Source organism: Callorhinus ursinus, unplaced genomic scaffold (assembly GCF_003265705.2).
Source record: "Callorhinus ursinus isolate GAN/ISIS: 27379988/994484 unplaced genomic scaffold, GSC_fseal_2.0 scaffold13, whole genome shotgun sequence".
In the NCBI taxonomy this organism is placed as follows: domain Eukaryota; kingdom Metazoa; phylum Chordata; class Mammalia; order Carnivora; family Otariidae; genus Callorhinus; species Callorhinus ursinus.
Genome location: NW_027397075.1, coordinates 20,071,285 through 20,084,722, shown reverse-complemented (window position 1 = coordinate 20,084,722; position 13,438 = coordinate 20,071,285). Strand labels below are relative to the sequence as shown.

Below are 13,438 nucleotides of genomic sequence, written 5' to 3'. Positions count from 1 at the left end.
AAGGAAGGAAAGGAGGGAGGGAGGGAGGGAGGGAGGGAGGGAGGGAGAGGGAAAGAAACCAGAGATGGTTAAGTGACTTCTTGCCCAAAACACAGCGCTACCGAAGACCGAATTCTGCATTCAGGATCCGTCAACATCACTGAGCCTCTACTCTGTCCACCACCATCCCGTGCCACATCTCTCTCTTCACTGCAACTGGTACCCAATTCTAGTTGTGGTTCTGTTTTCATGAAGATCGTTCAAAAGACCTTAAAGATAAAGGTATCAGATTAACTAGAAGTGATTTTTTTTTCCTTTCAGAAGAGAAATTTTAACTATCTTCACCAACAAAGGGATTAAGTCTGCTCTGTGACAGAGCTGTATTAAAAATAATGAGGCAGATAAAGAAAAGCTTTTTTTTATTTTAATGAATTCAAAAGCTGGAAGCATTATTGAGATGAACAATGTGTTCATTGCCCTAATCCAATATAATCATGTTTAAAAAATTATTCTGTTTAGGAACTTTCTGCTATAGCAGACAAAATCCAAAATGTGCCAAGTAGAATATTAAAATTAACCTCAGATCCTGAGTGCCATCCAAATAAAGACCAATATCCTAAGGACCGTCTTTGAAAATACCACATATAAGATGTGAAGTTTTGTGAAATACAAAGATGTCCTTCTGTCTACAATTTAACCCAAAGATTTCTCTATCATTTAATCCACATCTTAAAAAATTCGTGATTCTACACCTTTTTTTAAAGTACACACTATGCCCAATGTGAGGCTCAAACTCACGACCCCTGAGATCGAAGAGTTGAATATTCTATGGACCGAGCCAGCCAGGTGCCCCTAACACATTTTTTTTCATCTAAATCAACCATTCACTTCTGTGTATAAGGAAGCCCATTCAACCTCTCTGTTCTTTTTCATCTGCAGCTATAGAAAAAGAAATTTAGTTTCTGACTCATCTCACTGGGGTTGATTCTAAAGAAAAAAATACCATAGCAACTTTTAACATGAACACAAATTTGCTACACGAATGTTTTAATCTTTTAAGTCTCAGAAGAAAACATCAGAATCTGTTCTTTCCCAAACAATTTGAATACAAAGAAATAAATATTAGCCAAAGAAAGCACAACATATAGGACACCTATAGTAATACTCCTTTCTTTCTCAAAATATATCACATTTCTTAGCTATTACGTTCTCACTCTTCTGACACATCAAGCTTAGATATTAGTATTCAGGTAACTATAGCAGCAAAAATGACTTCGGTGAAGCGAAGTTAATTGCATTTCACTCATTCTGAGGTTTTGTGTTTTTTACTATTGCTCACTCACGCTGAACACATTATTTCAACAACAACAAAAATAAGCCACCAATGTCAGGTTCAGCTTTAATTTCAACAAGAGCACAGCAGTAGTTATAATTAAACTTGGAGGAAGAGCTCTATTCATCTTTCTACAGGTTTGTGATTAAAACCACTTACTCCAAATTACTCCAAAATCTGGATCCAGCTATCATAAAATGATGATGCCATGTTCAACAATCCACAAAATTCCAATTAAAATCCAGTCCAGAATATGGAACATCAAATGTGTGAAATTCTGTATACCTCAAATTTATAATGGAATATAGCATAAATTTCAAAATTAATACAAATATTAAATGAATGAGTGAACTGATAATTAAGTCTTTTATAATCAGGGGTCAACTACCTGGTTCGTCATTTTCTAAATTCTTCCATTATCTTCTTACTATCTATAGTCTGTTAATGCTGTTGTTCTGAGTGTTCACGGGAATAAGGGAAACAGACTGTCCCCATCTTCTAAGGAGGCCTACTAAGGTCTGGTGAAGCACGTTTTACATCTACTGGTTAACATGATTTATCACTACATTGCTATTTCTAGATATACTAATGTTTCTGTCTGCATTAAGCATAAGAATAACCCATGTGGACAAACTAAGACCCCAACCAAGGATTTCTCCTCTGCAGCCATGGAAGGAACAAACTGAGAATGCTTGTCCAAGAAAAAAAAAAGGCCTGACCCAACCAACAAAGACAGCAGAGGTGGGGACATAGGGAAGAGACCACAGGAGGACAGAACCAAAAAAATTCCTGTCCCTGTTATTGTGATTATGCCTCAAGGGCAATTTCCCCAACTAGAGGCCTGTCCCAAAATGAAGATTTTGCGAAAATAATGCCTCCAGTTTACCATCCTGAAAGATACCAAAGGAATAAGGCTTGTTTAGAAGCTTGGCTCCAGGTTGAAATGATATTCTACAGAAGTTATTACTCCTAAAATATTATTTGAGGGGAACTGTTAGTCCCATAACCCCCCATTTTTTATGTCATCATGGTCTCCTATATGCAGGAGGGAGTTTCTATTAGGTAGTGAGTCTTTATAACACAGCAGAAAAAGCACAGGGTTTGAGGCCAAGCAGTTTAAAATCCTGGCTCTGTTTCTTCTTAAATATAGTGCAGTGAATAAGTTACTTTATTCTGAGCTTCAGTTTTCCCATTTGTGAAATGCAGACAATAAACCTGCCTCGAAAGATTATTGCAAGAAAGAAAAGTATAACTTGAAGAGCACCCAGCCTAGGGCCTAGCAATGAGTAGACACTAAATAATTATTTGTTCGTCTTTTCCCCATAAGCCCCATTCCACCAGCAGATGGGGGCAAACATCACTTAATTAGATAAATAAACGCTTGATTATTTAAGAAAAATTATCTTTAAGGTCCATTTCAAGACTAAAAGCATATTCAACACTATATGGAGGTATTTTAAGAGTGTATGTTGCCTATACCCAAAGACACATTTAGGCATGTTTGACCTTCTAGTCGACTACACTCCAAAGATCTTTATGTGGGAGGAACAAAGAATCTTCTGGAGAAAATAGTCACCCCAAGGGAAGAAGTAGATGCTTGCATATTTGGTCAAGGGACACCAGAAGAGTAAAAACAAGAGGTAAACTAGACCACCCTGACCCCCAGGTCTGAGGTCGACATCCTTGGGTGGGCTGGGCGTTGGAGGAACAACAATAAATAAAGATTTGCTTTACTAAAATCATTGTTTCTGGGAGCCCGAGGCAGCATTACATCCTCTGGAGCCTAGGAAGCAAATCCTACTCACCTAAGGTGAAGGATGAGCCCAGTGGATGCTGGAGCAGGAACCAAACAGAGCTTGGGCAATGGGGAAGAGAAGCTCCCAGGAGGCAGGCCACGGCTTGAAAAGAGAAAAGGCAGCTGAGGATGGAGAATAGGGGTGAGGATGCTGAAGAAGTGGGAAGAAGAGCGTGTCTATGGACATACTGGAGGAAGCAGTGTACTCAGCTGGGGTCACAAGGACTTTCAGAACCAACTGGAAGAACTTATAATTGGATGTGTAGAGACAGGGCATGGGAAGAACCATTTTGGGACGACTGTCATCCTAAACTAGAGTAAACCGGTAAAGCAAGAGTTATGTGTCTTTAGACTAATGGCACCTCAGACTAGATGCTTGTAAGAGAGAAGCAGAAAGAAAAGGAAGGGAACCAAGTTTCTGTGCACTTACTACATTTTAGGCAATGTTCTCATTTAGGTCTGCGTCATTTCATTCTAAAGAACAGTTTAACAATTTTCTTTGATTAAATATACTTCCTCAATAAAGGCTTTTGAAAGAAAGCAGATTTAATTTTGATGATCAGGCTTTGAGGGTATCATCAAAGAGATAAATTACGCTGGAACTCACAGCAAATATTTTTATTGATTTATTTGGAGAACATTACTGTGTATGCCAACAGGTCTCAAAGCAGCCCTCAAAGACCCTTTCAGAGGACATGAGAAGTAGAAATTATTTTCATAATAGTATAGAAATAGTATTTGCCCTTTTCACTCTCATCATGAGTGGGCAGAGGAGTTTTCCCAAGGCCGCGTGTTACATGATATCACAAAAAACTGAGCAAACAAGCAGATATAAGAAATAATTTGTCATCTACGAAGCCATACAATAAAGAGATTTGCAAAACTGTAATACAATGCCAGTTTTTCTCCGCAATTTGTGATTGTTTTGAAAAGTTATTATTCACCAAAATATTTATATTAAAATTTAATGGATTTCTTATTTTAAATGAATTAAATATTTTAAACTTCTCAATTTTAATTTCTAACATAGCAAAGATCGGTAGATACCCATTTAAAAATGTATCTTTTGGGTTCTCAGTAATTTTGAAGAGTATAAAGGGATCCTGAGACCAAAAAGATGCAGATTCAGTGTTATACCACAGGCCATCTTTCTCCTCCCAAGAATAACCACGGGATATCAAGAAATGACTCAATCCCAAGTCACACTGACCTTGCCTGGGGTGATGTGAAATCCAATTGTGTACACAAATCAAGGAACACATGCCCCTTCTTTTGCTCCTCCCAAATGAGTTGTATTTTCTCTATATTATGTAGAAAGCATTTTTTTTTTCATTAATAGCTTGTTAAGTGTGTGTGTGTGTGTGTGTGTGTGTGCGTGTGTGCGCATTTTTGCTATTAGTTTCTGGATTTTGTGCTGTTGTGCATTCATAGGCTATACATGCCATGTTTTCTTGAATCACACTGAGAATACTGATGAAACCAGTTTGGAAGTTTTCTCCTGTTTCCTCAATTATTTGCAGTGAGTCTCATTCCGGCAGCAGCCAAGTCTCTTCATATGTAAAGTGACGGTCTTTATGTTTTAATTTGGCCTGTATCATTCAGGTTGATTTCCCCTCACAACGCATATAACTCACTGTTCTGCGCCTCCAGCAAGGCTTCAGATACATAACTGATGAATGAAGTGTGGCTCAGGAGTTTCACCCTGGGGTTGGGGTGGGCTCTACAGGCCCAAAAGTTTTAATAACTTTACAGACCACAGGAGGCAGTGTTACTGCTTACGGTCTCTACCCCCCAGTAGAATGTAATTAATGCGGGTACAGCTCGTCCCTACTGACACTTGTGCTCTGACCCTGCTCTTCTGATGGAGTGGATCCTGAAATCAGGTATGCAGTGCTTCTTCTACAGGTAACAACATGTGTCTGGACTGAGCGGTCAAAAACAGCTCCCAACAGAACACCTAATATGGCCAACACCTTTTAAGGAAAATAGGACACCTCAGGAAAGTAAACTTCCAAACATGTATTTTGATGAAAAACCTTCCTCCTCCCCCCCACCCCACACACTGTGAGCTTCCTCCTATTACATAAGCATCCCCTTGCAGTCCGTCCAGTCCTAGGATGCTCCATTCTCCAAGGACACCGGACCCCTAAGCCCTGCCCCGCCCCAGCTTCACACCCATTCCTACCCACCCAGACCCAAGGGGCATCCTGACCACCCTTCTAGGATCAGCATCAACGAAACCCTTGCTCCTTGTCTTTGTGCCTTCGCTGCTGGGCAGACCTCAACACAGAGTGCTCCTGTGTACTCCCCTCCTGCTCTACACCAGCAAAGTTCCAGGGAGTACAGACTCTGGAGCTGCCCTGCGGCTTAACCATAGACACCACTGACCAGCACATCTAGCCCTTCAGCCTCCTCTGCAAAATGGGGATGGAAATAACAGGAGCTTACTTCATAGCGTTGTTGTGCAGATACTGCACGTGACTGGTGCCTGGCACAAAGTAAGCACAGGAGAAATGTTTGCTATTTTTATTTGTGAGAACACCTGACCTCTAAGCTCTAAAGGAGAAAGTCATGGAACTCTGTGCCTGTGCAGCTAACACACGTATGATGTGCAGTTTATCCTTGTAACTGCTCGGGACCATGGAACCTGGGATCCCACGGTCCAGATCTGTCCCCCACCCCTGGTTTCTCTCACCCTCTACCTCTGCTCAAGCCCCAACCTTCTGTATGTGCTCTGCTCCCTCAGCAGAGGGTCTTGCTTCTGATTTCATGGAGAAAACAGAACCATCCATCAACTTTCTACCCAAACCCATGAACAGCAGGTGCACCTGTCTCCTACCTTCTCCCCCTTCTGAGAGGAACAGCACTCCCCCAACTCAGATCAACTGTGCATCCAGTGTCCTCCATTTTCCCTCCCGGCCTCTACTCCCCATGGTTCTCCCGCAACCATCACTTCTACTTCATCTTCAGTCCCTTTCTCTCCCACTGATGACTCCCCCTCAGCCTAAAATCCTGCTCTGAATTTTCCATCCTAAAACAAAGTAAAAGAAAACCTACCTCTAATCCCATTCACCTCCAGCTACACTGTCTTTCACCCTTCGCAGTCAAGTTGACAGAAAAGTTCTACGTACTTGTGCCTCCATTGCCGAAACACCCAATATTACATGATAGATACTGGGACTGCAACAAGCACGAAATCTATGCTTTGGTTTCCAATGACTCGTACACACAAAGTCCATAAGACTTGAGGTTGTACTTTGTGCTAGTCTCCCAAGTTGGATCATTCTCTCGCCTTCCTTCTGTGGCTTCATTACACGGCAAGTTCACTAACAGCCAAATACCAACCTCGTTTGGTCTCTGTATCCAAACATATAATAGGGTACCGAGCCCGAGCTCGCTGAAAGACTCCATGAAAATCATCTGAGTCTCGGTGGTTCCAGATCCTTCCCTGTGCTATCCACTCTGGATTTGTCCCCACTGACAACGTAAAAGTGACTCAGTCAACAACTTCTTTGGCAAAGTAAGATATCAAGGAGTCAAGGTTCCCCATTTGGCGCCATGCTTTGCTCCAGTGGGAAATCTGTTTATACAGGCAGAGTGATTTGGGCTTTAGCCCTCAAAGCCTCACCCCTGAGCAGGAAGCGGCCCAGTACGGACTCTAAGGCTACAGGGCTTCACAAGTGGTGTTAAAGTGATCTTAACAGCAGAAGCCAGTCACCCTCCTGATTCATCTTTCTTTCTTTTCTTTCTTTCTTTCTTTCTCTTTCTTTCTTTCTTTTTCTTTCAAGATTTTATTTATTTATTTGAGAGAGAGAGCGTGCACACGCACAAGCGGGGGCAGGGGTAAAGGGAGAAGGTGAAGCAGACTCCCCGGTGAGCAGGGAGCCCACACTGGGCTCTACAAAGGGCTCGATCCCAGGACCCTGGGATCATGACCTGAGCTGAAGGCAGACACTTCACCAACTGAGCCATCCATGCTCCCCAGGACAGAATTTTTTAAATTAATGTTAACGTCTGGGAGTTTTGCCTTGGCTCTTAATTTCAAATACCTAATTTGATTTTTATATGTTTACTACATGCAGAAAGACTTTTCTGGGCCTTCTCATCATTTCAAGTCAATTTAGCTAATAACACCCTTTCATCAGACAGCCCTATTAGTCCCAGAAATTTGAAAAATGGGTAACAAAAAAGTGAAAGGACACAGAACAACAACATGAAAAGAATTTTATAAATCCCGCCACTGGGGTGAGGGCAGAGGACAAACAATTCACCAGTATATAAAATTAAATTGTTTAAAGATTTTAGAATCTAAACTTAACAAAGGAACCTGTAAAACACTACCTTCAAAGACTCTAAAGCTTATAATGGTAAGTTATTTGGAAGATGAAAACATGTTTCCCCATGAAAAAAATTCTACATCATGGTTATGATGCAAAGTTAACTCACAAAGACCCATTTCTCTGACTCCTTCAATAAACATTAAAATCTTGTGAGGCACCATGCCAAGAATTAGGGATAGAAAGTCAAATAAGACCCAACTTATGCCCAAAGGAGCTTTGGATCTAGTAGAGGAACTAAATTAACATTTACAGAGGGTGCTCTAAGTGTGTTCTAGAATATTCACAAGGTGCTTTGGAGAGCAAAGAAAAGGGGCACCTGAATCAGACTGAAGGGGAGGAGTCACAGAACATGTCCCTGTAAGAGGTCTTGTTTGAGCTGAATTTGAAGGTCATGTGGGAATTCGCTACACTAAAAAGGAAGACAGGAGGTCAAAAGGTACTTGATGGCTGATCAGATGATGGAGGTGGGTGGCACAAGGGGGCTCAAATGACTCGGGTGTCTGGTCTGGGCAAATGACTGAACATGAGCGCCATTCATGGAGAAAGGACTCACGGGAGATATGAGAGCACAGTCGAAGAGTTCACACGAAGACCAGGCAAAGTTGGAGCCTCTGCCTTACATCTGTTGGGAAGAGCAGGGGATTTCTATTAGGGCTTCTGTCAGCAAACCTGAGAAGTCAGGTGGTGTGAGACAGAGGACAAGGGCAGCCCCAGGCGCCGTCACTGCCTGAACAGTGCACAGGTGTTCCTGGCCCCTCCTCCCACCTCCGCATGGACTCACAAACTACACGTTTTTGCCTGTTTGCAGCTTGTGCTTTGGCCCTGTCAGCAAAATGTTCCTCGGGAAGCTCTGGCTACAGAGCCACCACAGTGTCCAGGTGAGAAAACTGAGGTGCAGAGACAGCAGCTGCCCAAGAGCAGAAAACAGGCAGGCAGCCCTCATCCACGGCCCGCGCGCCTCGCCATGATATGCTGCCTGGTTTCGGCAGAAGCAGCAATCCCTTTTCTTAGAAGCCCAAGCTTTCCAAAGACAGGCTCTCAGTCACTGAGACATCATCTCTCCTGATAGATCATCAAGGAGACAGATGCTGAGAGGCATTCCCTCTTTAGCTGCTCCTCTTACTCACCTTCTTTGTTATAAGCAAAAGGCCTACTTTAATGCTAGGACTTCCCTGGTTCACCTGGCTAGCCCGTCCTAAGGGACTAGAGTCTCCTCTTGCCACAAGCTATCTTCTTTTCCAGGGCTGGCTTCCTCTTACTGTCCTCGGCTGCAATCTGGTGTTGCGGTTAGTTACACAAGAGACAAGCGAAACTCCATCAATTCCTAGGCAAACTGCTTTGAGAATCTGCAAACCAAGCCATCTATTACAGGTCTTCTAAAATCTGGTGTCACAGAACCACATGCTTCTAACCACCACATGAAGGATCTGCACCTACAGTTCAGATGGAAGATGAGCTTTATAAAGAAATATATGGCCAGTGAGCTCCCAGCAGGCGGAAGGCTGCAAAAAACCAAAATGCTTCAATTATTCTAGGAAACGGGCCTATTCTCCCCTGGTTATGCAGGGCAGATTGAATGGACAGTTGTAGGTACAAACCGAGAGATAAATCGACCTCTAAATAAGTAAAGAGCCAGGGGAAACGCAGGTTGCAGAATGAATTATTAAAATCCACACTGGTCTACAGTCACGGGTATGACTGATTTCTGAGTGAAGACATCCTCTCCTGAATGCTGTTACTTTCAGGTAAAAATAGACTCATTATTCCCCCAAGTCTCTTTCTCCATCATTGATGAAAAATGACACAGATCCATTGGTTTCTAAATGATGTGTCTGACACTAAAATTTCATCCCGTGCACTGCCATCCTTTGAAACACAGAGTAAGAAAAGAAGATCGTCTTGACATGCAAAATAGCACGTTTTGACACGAAACCACCGAGATATATGTGAAAGGGCGTTTTTTTCTACTGGGACAGAAATATAGTTCTGTTTGAAAGTTTACCACACCCTTCAAAGTTCACTTTGAGCAAACACTTTAGGATAAACAAACAAATATACAGTGGCTAAAAGAGAAAACTGGCTTTATTTTTGTTTTTTTAAGAAATACCTAGTAAAGGTAGAGTAAGTTGTACATTTTTTATGTTTCCTTTTTCTTAAACTTTTTTTAAGACTTCTTTATTTATTTAGAGAGAGAGCATGAGCAAGAGGGGCAGAGGGAGAGAGAGAGAGAGAGAAAGAATCTCAAGCGACCACATGTCTGGCGTGGACTCTGACACGGGGCTCGATCCTAGGACCCCGAGATCATGACCTGACCTGAAAATCAAAAGTCGGAGGCGTAACTGACTGTACCACCCACACGCCCCTATATTTCTTTATTCTATACAAACCACCGAAAAATACGAAAAGCTAGTAGGTGCTTAGAATTCTTAGCACATAGTACTAAGTGTTCAATGTACTGATCTGAATTATGTAAATATACAAAAAAGCACAGAATATGTAACTACAAATATATTAATCAGTCCAACACCATGAATTCTGCTTCAATTTTCTTCTTTAACCAATAAACTAGTAGTGACTAAATCGAAAATGTTGCTCTTTAATCTAGATAATACATTTTATGTGTATCTAAGAAATACTTACTAAGCATCTACTTTGCATCAGACACTGCAGACACAGCACTGAGCAGTGTGTGAGATGTACAGAGCCAGAAGTGAAGAGACAAGATAATTATTTCAGGTCATGTGAACAATGGGGTGACAATCAAACAGTGCTGTCACCGGCATGTGAAAGGAGCTACTTTTAGATGGGATGACCCGAGAAGGCCTCTTTGGGGAGACCATGTTCCTTTTTTTTTTTTTTCCTAATATTTATTTATTTATGTGCTTGAACTCACAACCCTGAGATCAAGACCTGAGCTGAGGTCAAGAGTCTGGATGCTCCACAGACTGAGCCACCCAGGCATCCCCTCGTGAAGACCATTTTCAACTGAATTCTGAGAATGAGAAGCAGCCTGTCATAAAAATTTGATTTAATTTAAAAAAGGACAGGGGAAGAACACGTGTAACAGTCAGACTTAAATCAGCCGCTTACATCAGAATATACACCAAATAAAATGGTTTAATCATGAAGTGGTTCTTTTTCTCACAGGGGCTCCACACAGCCATGGGCAGACCCAACCTTTCCTTTGCCACCCAGGTATCCTGCTTTCTCCCTTCTGCTCACCCAGAGGGCTGTTCTATGCCACATTCTCATGAACAAGAATGGAGAAATGGGAAGGGCACAAACCCCAGCCAGCCTTGTCAGTCCGTCCAGATCAGAAAACAGTAGCTTTTCCAGAAGCCCGGTCCATAAAGCCCCAATTATGTCTGCTCTAACACTGCCCCACAGCTACCATAAAGCAGCTTGGAAGGCTGCATGCTTTGAGCTGGCCTTTTGCAGCCCCCCCACCAAACCCTAGAATTCTGTTAGTAGGAAGAAAGCTTAAATGGGTGTTGGCCTGACGAGTGGTGTCTGCTAAAGCATTCCAGGCAGGGCAAGGGCAAGTGCAAAGTCCCTGGCATGACAACAGGTTTGGCTTATAAAACAGAAGACCAGCCTGTTCCGAGTGTCAGGACACAGAGAACAAACACAGCCCCGGAATTCAGTTAGTGAGACGAGAGCCACTCGTACCAAGGACTCCCTAGGTCCTAGATATGGTGAAATGGACAAGCACTTTTCATACCTCACTGAAATCTCCCCCACAAGCTCCCGGAGCAGGGACTACCTTTATTTTACAAATAAGGAAGCAAGCGCTTGGGTTAAGTGACTTGCCCAGATTCACAAAGTTAGGAGGGAGAGGAGTCACAGTTATAACCCACGTTGATGTGACTCTTAAATTCATGCTCCCAATCCCGCTGCCTTCATTTCTCCACTTCAACAATATGCCGCTGAATAACGAACTGACAGAATTCATTCTTCCAGATCCGTTCTTGTCATTACCTGCTCTCCTATTCACTAACACTTCAGAGAAGTGCTTCTTTATTTTTTTAATATTTTCATTTATTTGGAATTCCAGATAGAGGGCTTTCCATGTGATTCTTTACCTATCTAATATGCATGAGAAGGGAAAAAAATTCTGAAAATTGAAACTGACTATCTCTTTCTGATATTGAGGTGTGGAGGTGTGAAACTCATATTAGCAGGAAAATAAATCTCTACACCGCTGCTTTTCACTCTGAGATACCTGGGGAAGAAGAAAAGAAGGCAGAAATTTCAAAGCCCCTGCCAGTTCTTCGACGCTGGGAAACATTAATGAGCTTCTGGATTTGCAAAGGTGGGCCCAGAGCCTAAGGATGTTTGAGAGTTAAATTGCTCTGCATAATGAAGTAAAGGTAAATGAGTTTCCCGAAGAATCAGAGAATAAAGAGGCCAAAGCAAATGTAGAAGGCAGTGAGCTACAGAGGGTGGCTGTGGCCTAACCTCCCCTGGTATCTCGGATGATTCCAGCATGTCCCAGTTCCCATCTGAGGGCAGAGACAGCAGTGGGTGAGCACCCCCCAGCTGACTCCAGTGGGCAGGCAATGGGACAGGCTCAGAGGTCATGCCCAGGAGCACGCCATTATTTTAAAATCTGGGCAAATTAAAAGGGGATGATGAGTCTAAAAGAATCCTGGGAGGGCCAACAGAGCTCCTCTGGTGTTCTGGAGGGTAGAGGCAGACTGAAGGCGGGGCTGTTTGCCAACTCTATCACCCTCATCGGTATGGCCCTGCATGCCAAGACAAAGAAAATACCTGACCAGTCCAACGCTGCAGCAATTGTTTTAGGGGACCTCTTCCCTCCCTTCACTCCTCAGCACCCCCACACCCAGCCCCTCCAAGCAGAGTCGCTTGCAAAGGCAAATGCAGCTGCCAGGGGACCCCCAAGATGCCTCTTCTCTGGGGCCCAGTGGCTTTCCCTGTGAACTTCAAATTCCCCTGTGTTGATAAAATGTTTGTGACTGGCCCCTGCCTCCAGCCCAGTCTTGCCTTGCGGCCCTGAGCCCTAGTAAGAGAGCCGGTTTTAGGAGCCGCTGTGTGCCACGCTGTTAAGACTCTCCCCGCCTTCACACAGCTGTGCTCTCTTCCACGCCACATCTGCTCTCACAAAACTATCTGCTAGGAGGACTTCAAAGAGTCATTCAGGCATCATGGCTTCCAGAAGCCTCCCTCGCCTCCACATGCGATTCAGCTGGCCTCCTTTCTGCTCCCTGCCAAGCCAAGAATCCTCTATCCCAGCACAACGGGCTCCAGTCCGACTGACTGACGACTGTCTCCCCAACACGCGTCCACAGAGCCCAGCACTGTGCCTACAATGTAGCAATTATTCCATAAATTCTTGACAATAAATCTATAACCTCAAAGCTTTGAATCCAAAGCCTAAAAAGATAATCAAACACAGATCTGCCCAAGAAGAGATATTTCAAATGACTATCAGGCCGGAATATGTCTTCCCACATCTTGATCTTTCCTTCAACACATAGCTATAACTCTTCTGGACTCTACCCAGACCCTCATGTTACTCTCACCCAGTTAAGCCAACAGCAGCCTTCAAACAAAGAATATGAACGCTGATTGTGAAAAGCTAATATTCTTTCATTCAACAAATATACATTATGTGCTTCATCCATGAAGCACGGTGCTAAACTCTGGAAATTCACTAATGGACAAAAATGACATTACTCCTATCCTAGTGGAATTCCACCAATGAATAAACACCTAAAATATAACAGTTGTGATAAGTGCTTTGTGATGGAAAATGACAGGGTATTACAGAGAGGGTAACAGTTTCATAGGGGGACCTAATCTAGTCTGGGTGAGGGACTCAGGGACTGGAGGAAGGTTTGTCAGCATGAATGTATACGGGTTAGGGTAGGCTCCCTTTGGAAGTAGGAGTTTGCCAGAAACTCCTAGTGTGCGTGTGTGTGTGTGTGTGTGTGTGTGTGTGTGTGTGTGTTGGTTAGGGAAGTGTGAGAA

At 43.0% G+C, this 13,438-nt stretch overlaps 1 protein-coding gene across 8 annotated transcripts in view; it reads right to left on the bottom strand.

Moving 5' to 3' along the window:
• Nucleotides 1–13,438, bottom strand: part of SMYD3 (SET and MYND domain containing 3) — a 698,417-nt gene that overhangs the window by 342,622 nt on the left and 342,357 nt on the right. Inside the window, exon 1 of one of the 8 annotated variants that reach the window (XM_073899896.1) lies at nt 6,165–6,183. The exons of the other annotated variants lie outside the window; for them this stretch is intronic. Within the exon in view, the coding sequence (XP_073755997.1) occupies nt 6,165–6,176 (12 nt within the window). The 5' untranslated portion in view covers nt 6,177–6,183. Of the gene's footprint in view, nt 1–6,164; nt 6,184–13,438 lie in introns of those variants that run through there. 8 annotated transcript variants of the gene reach the window in all.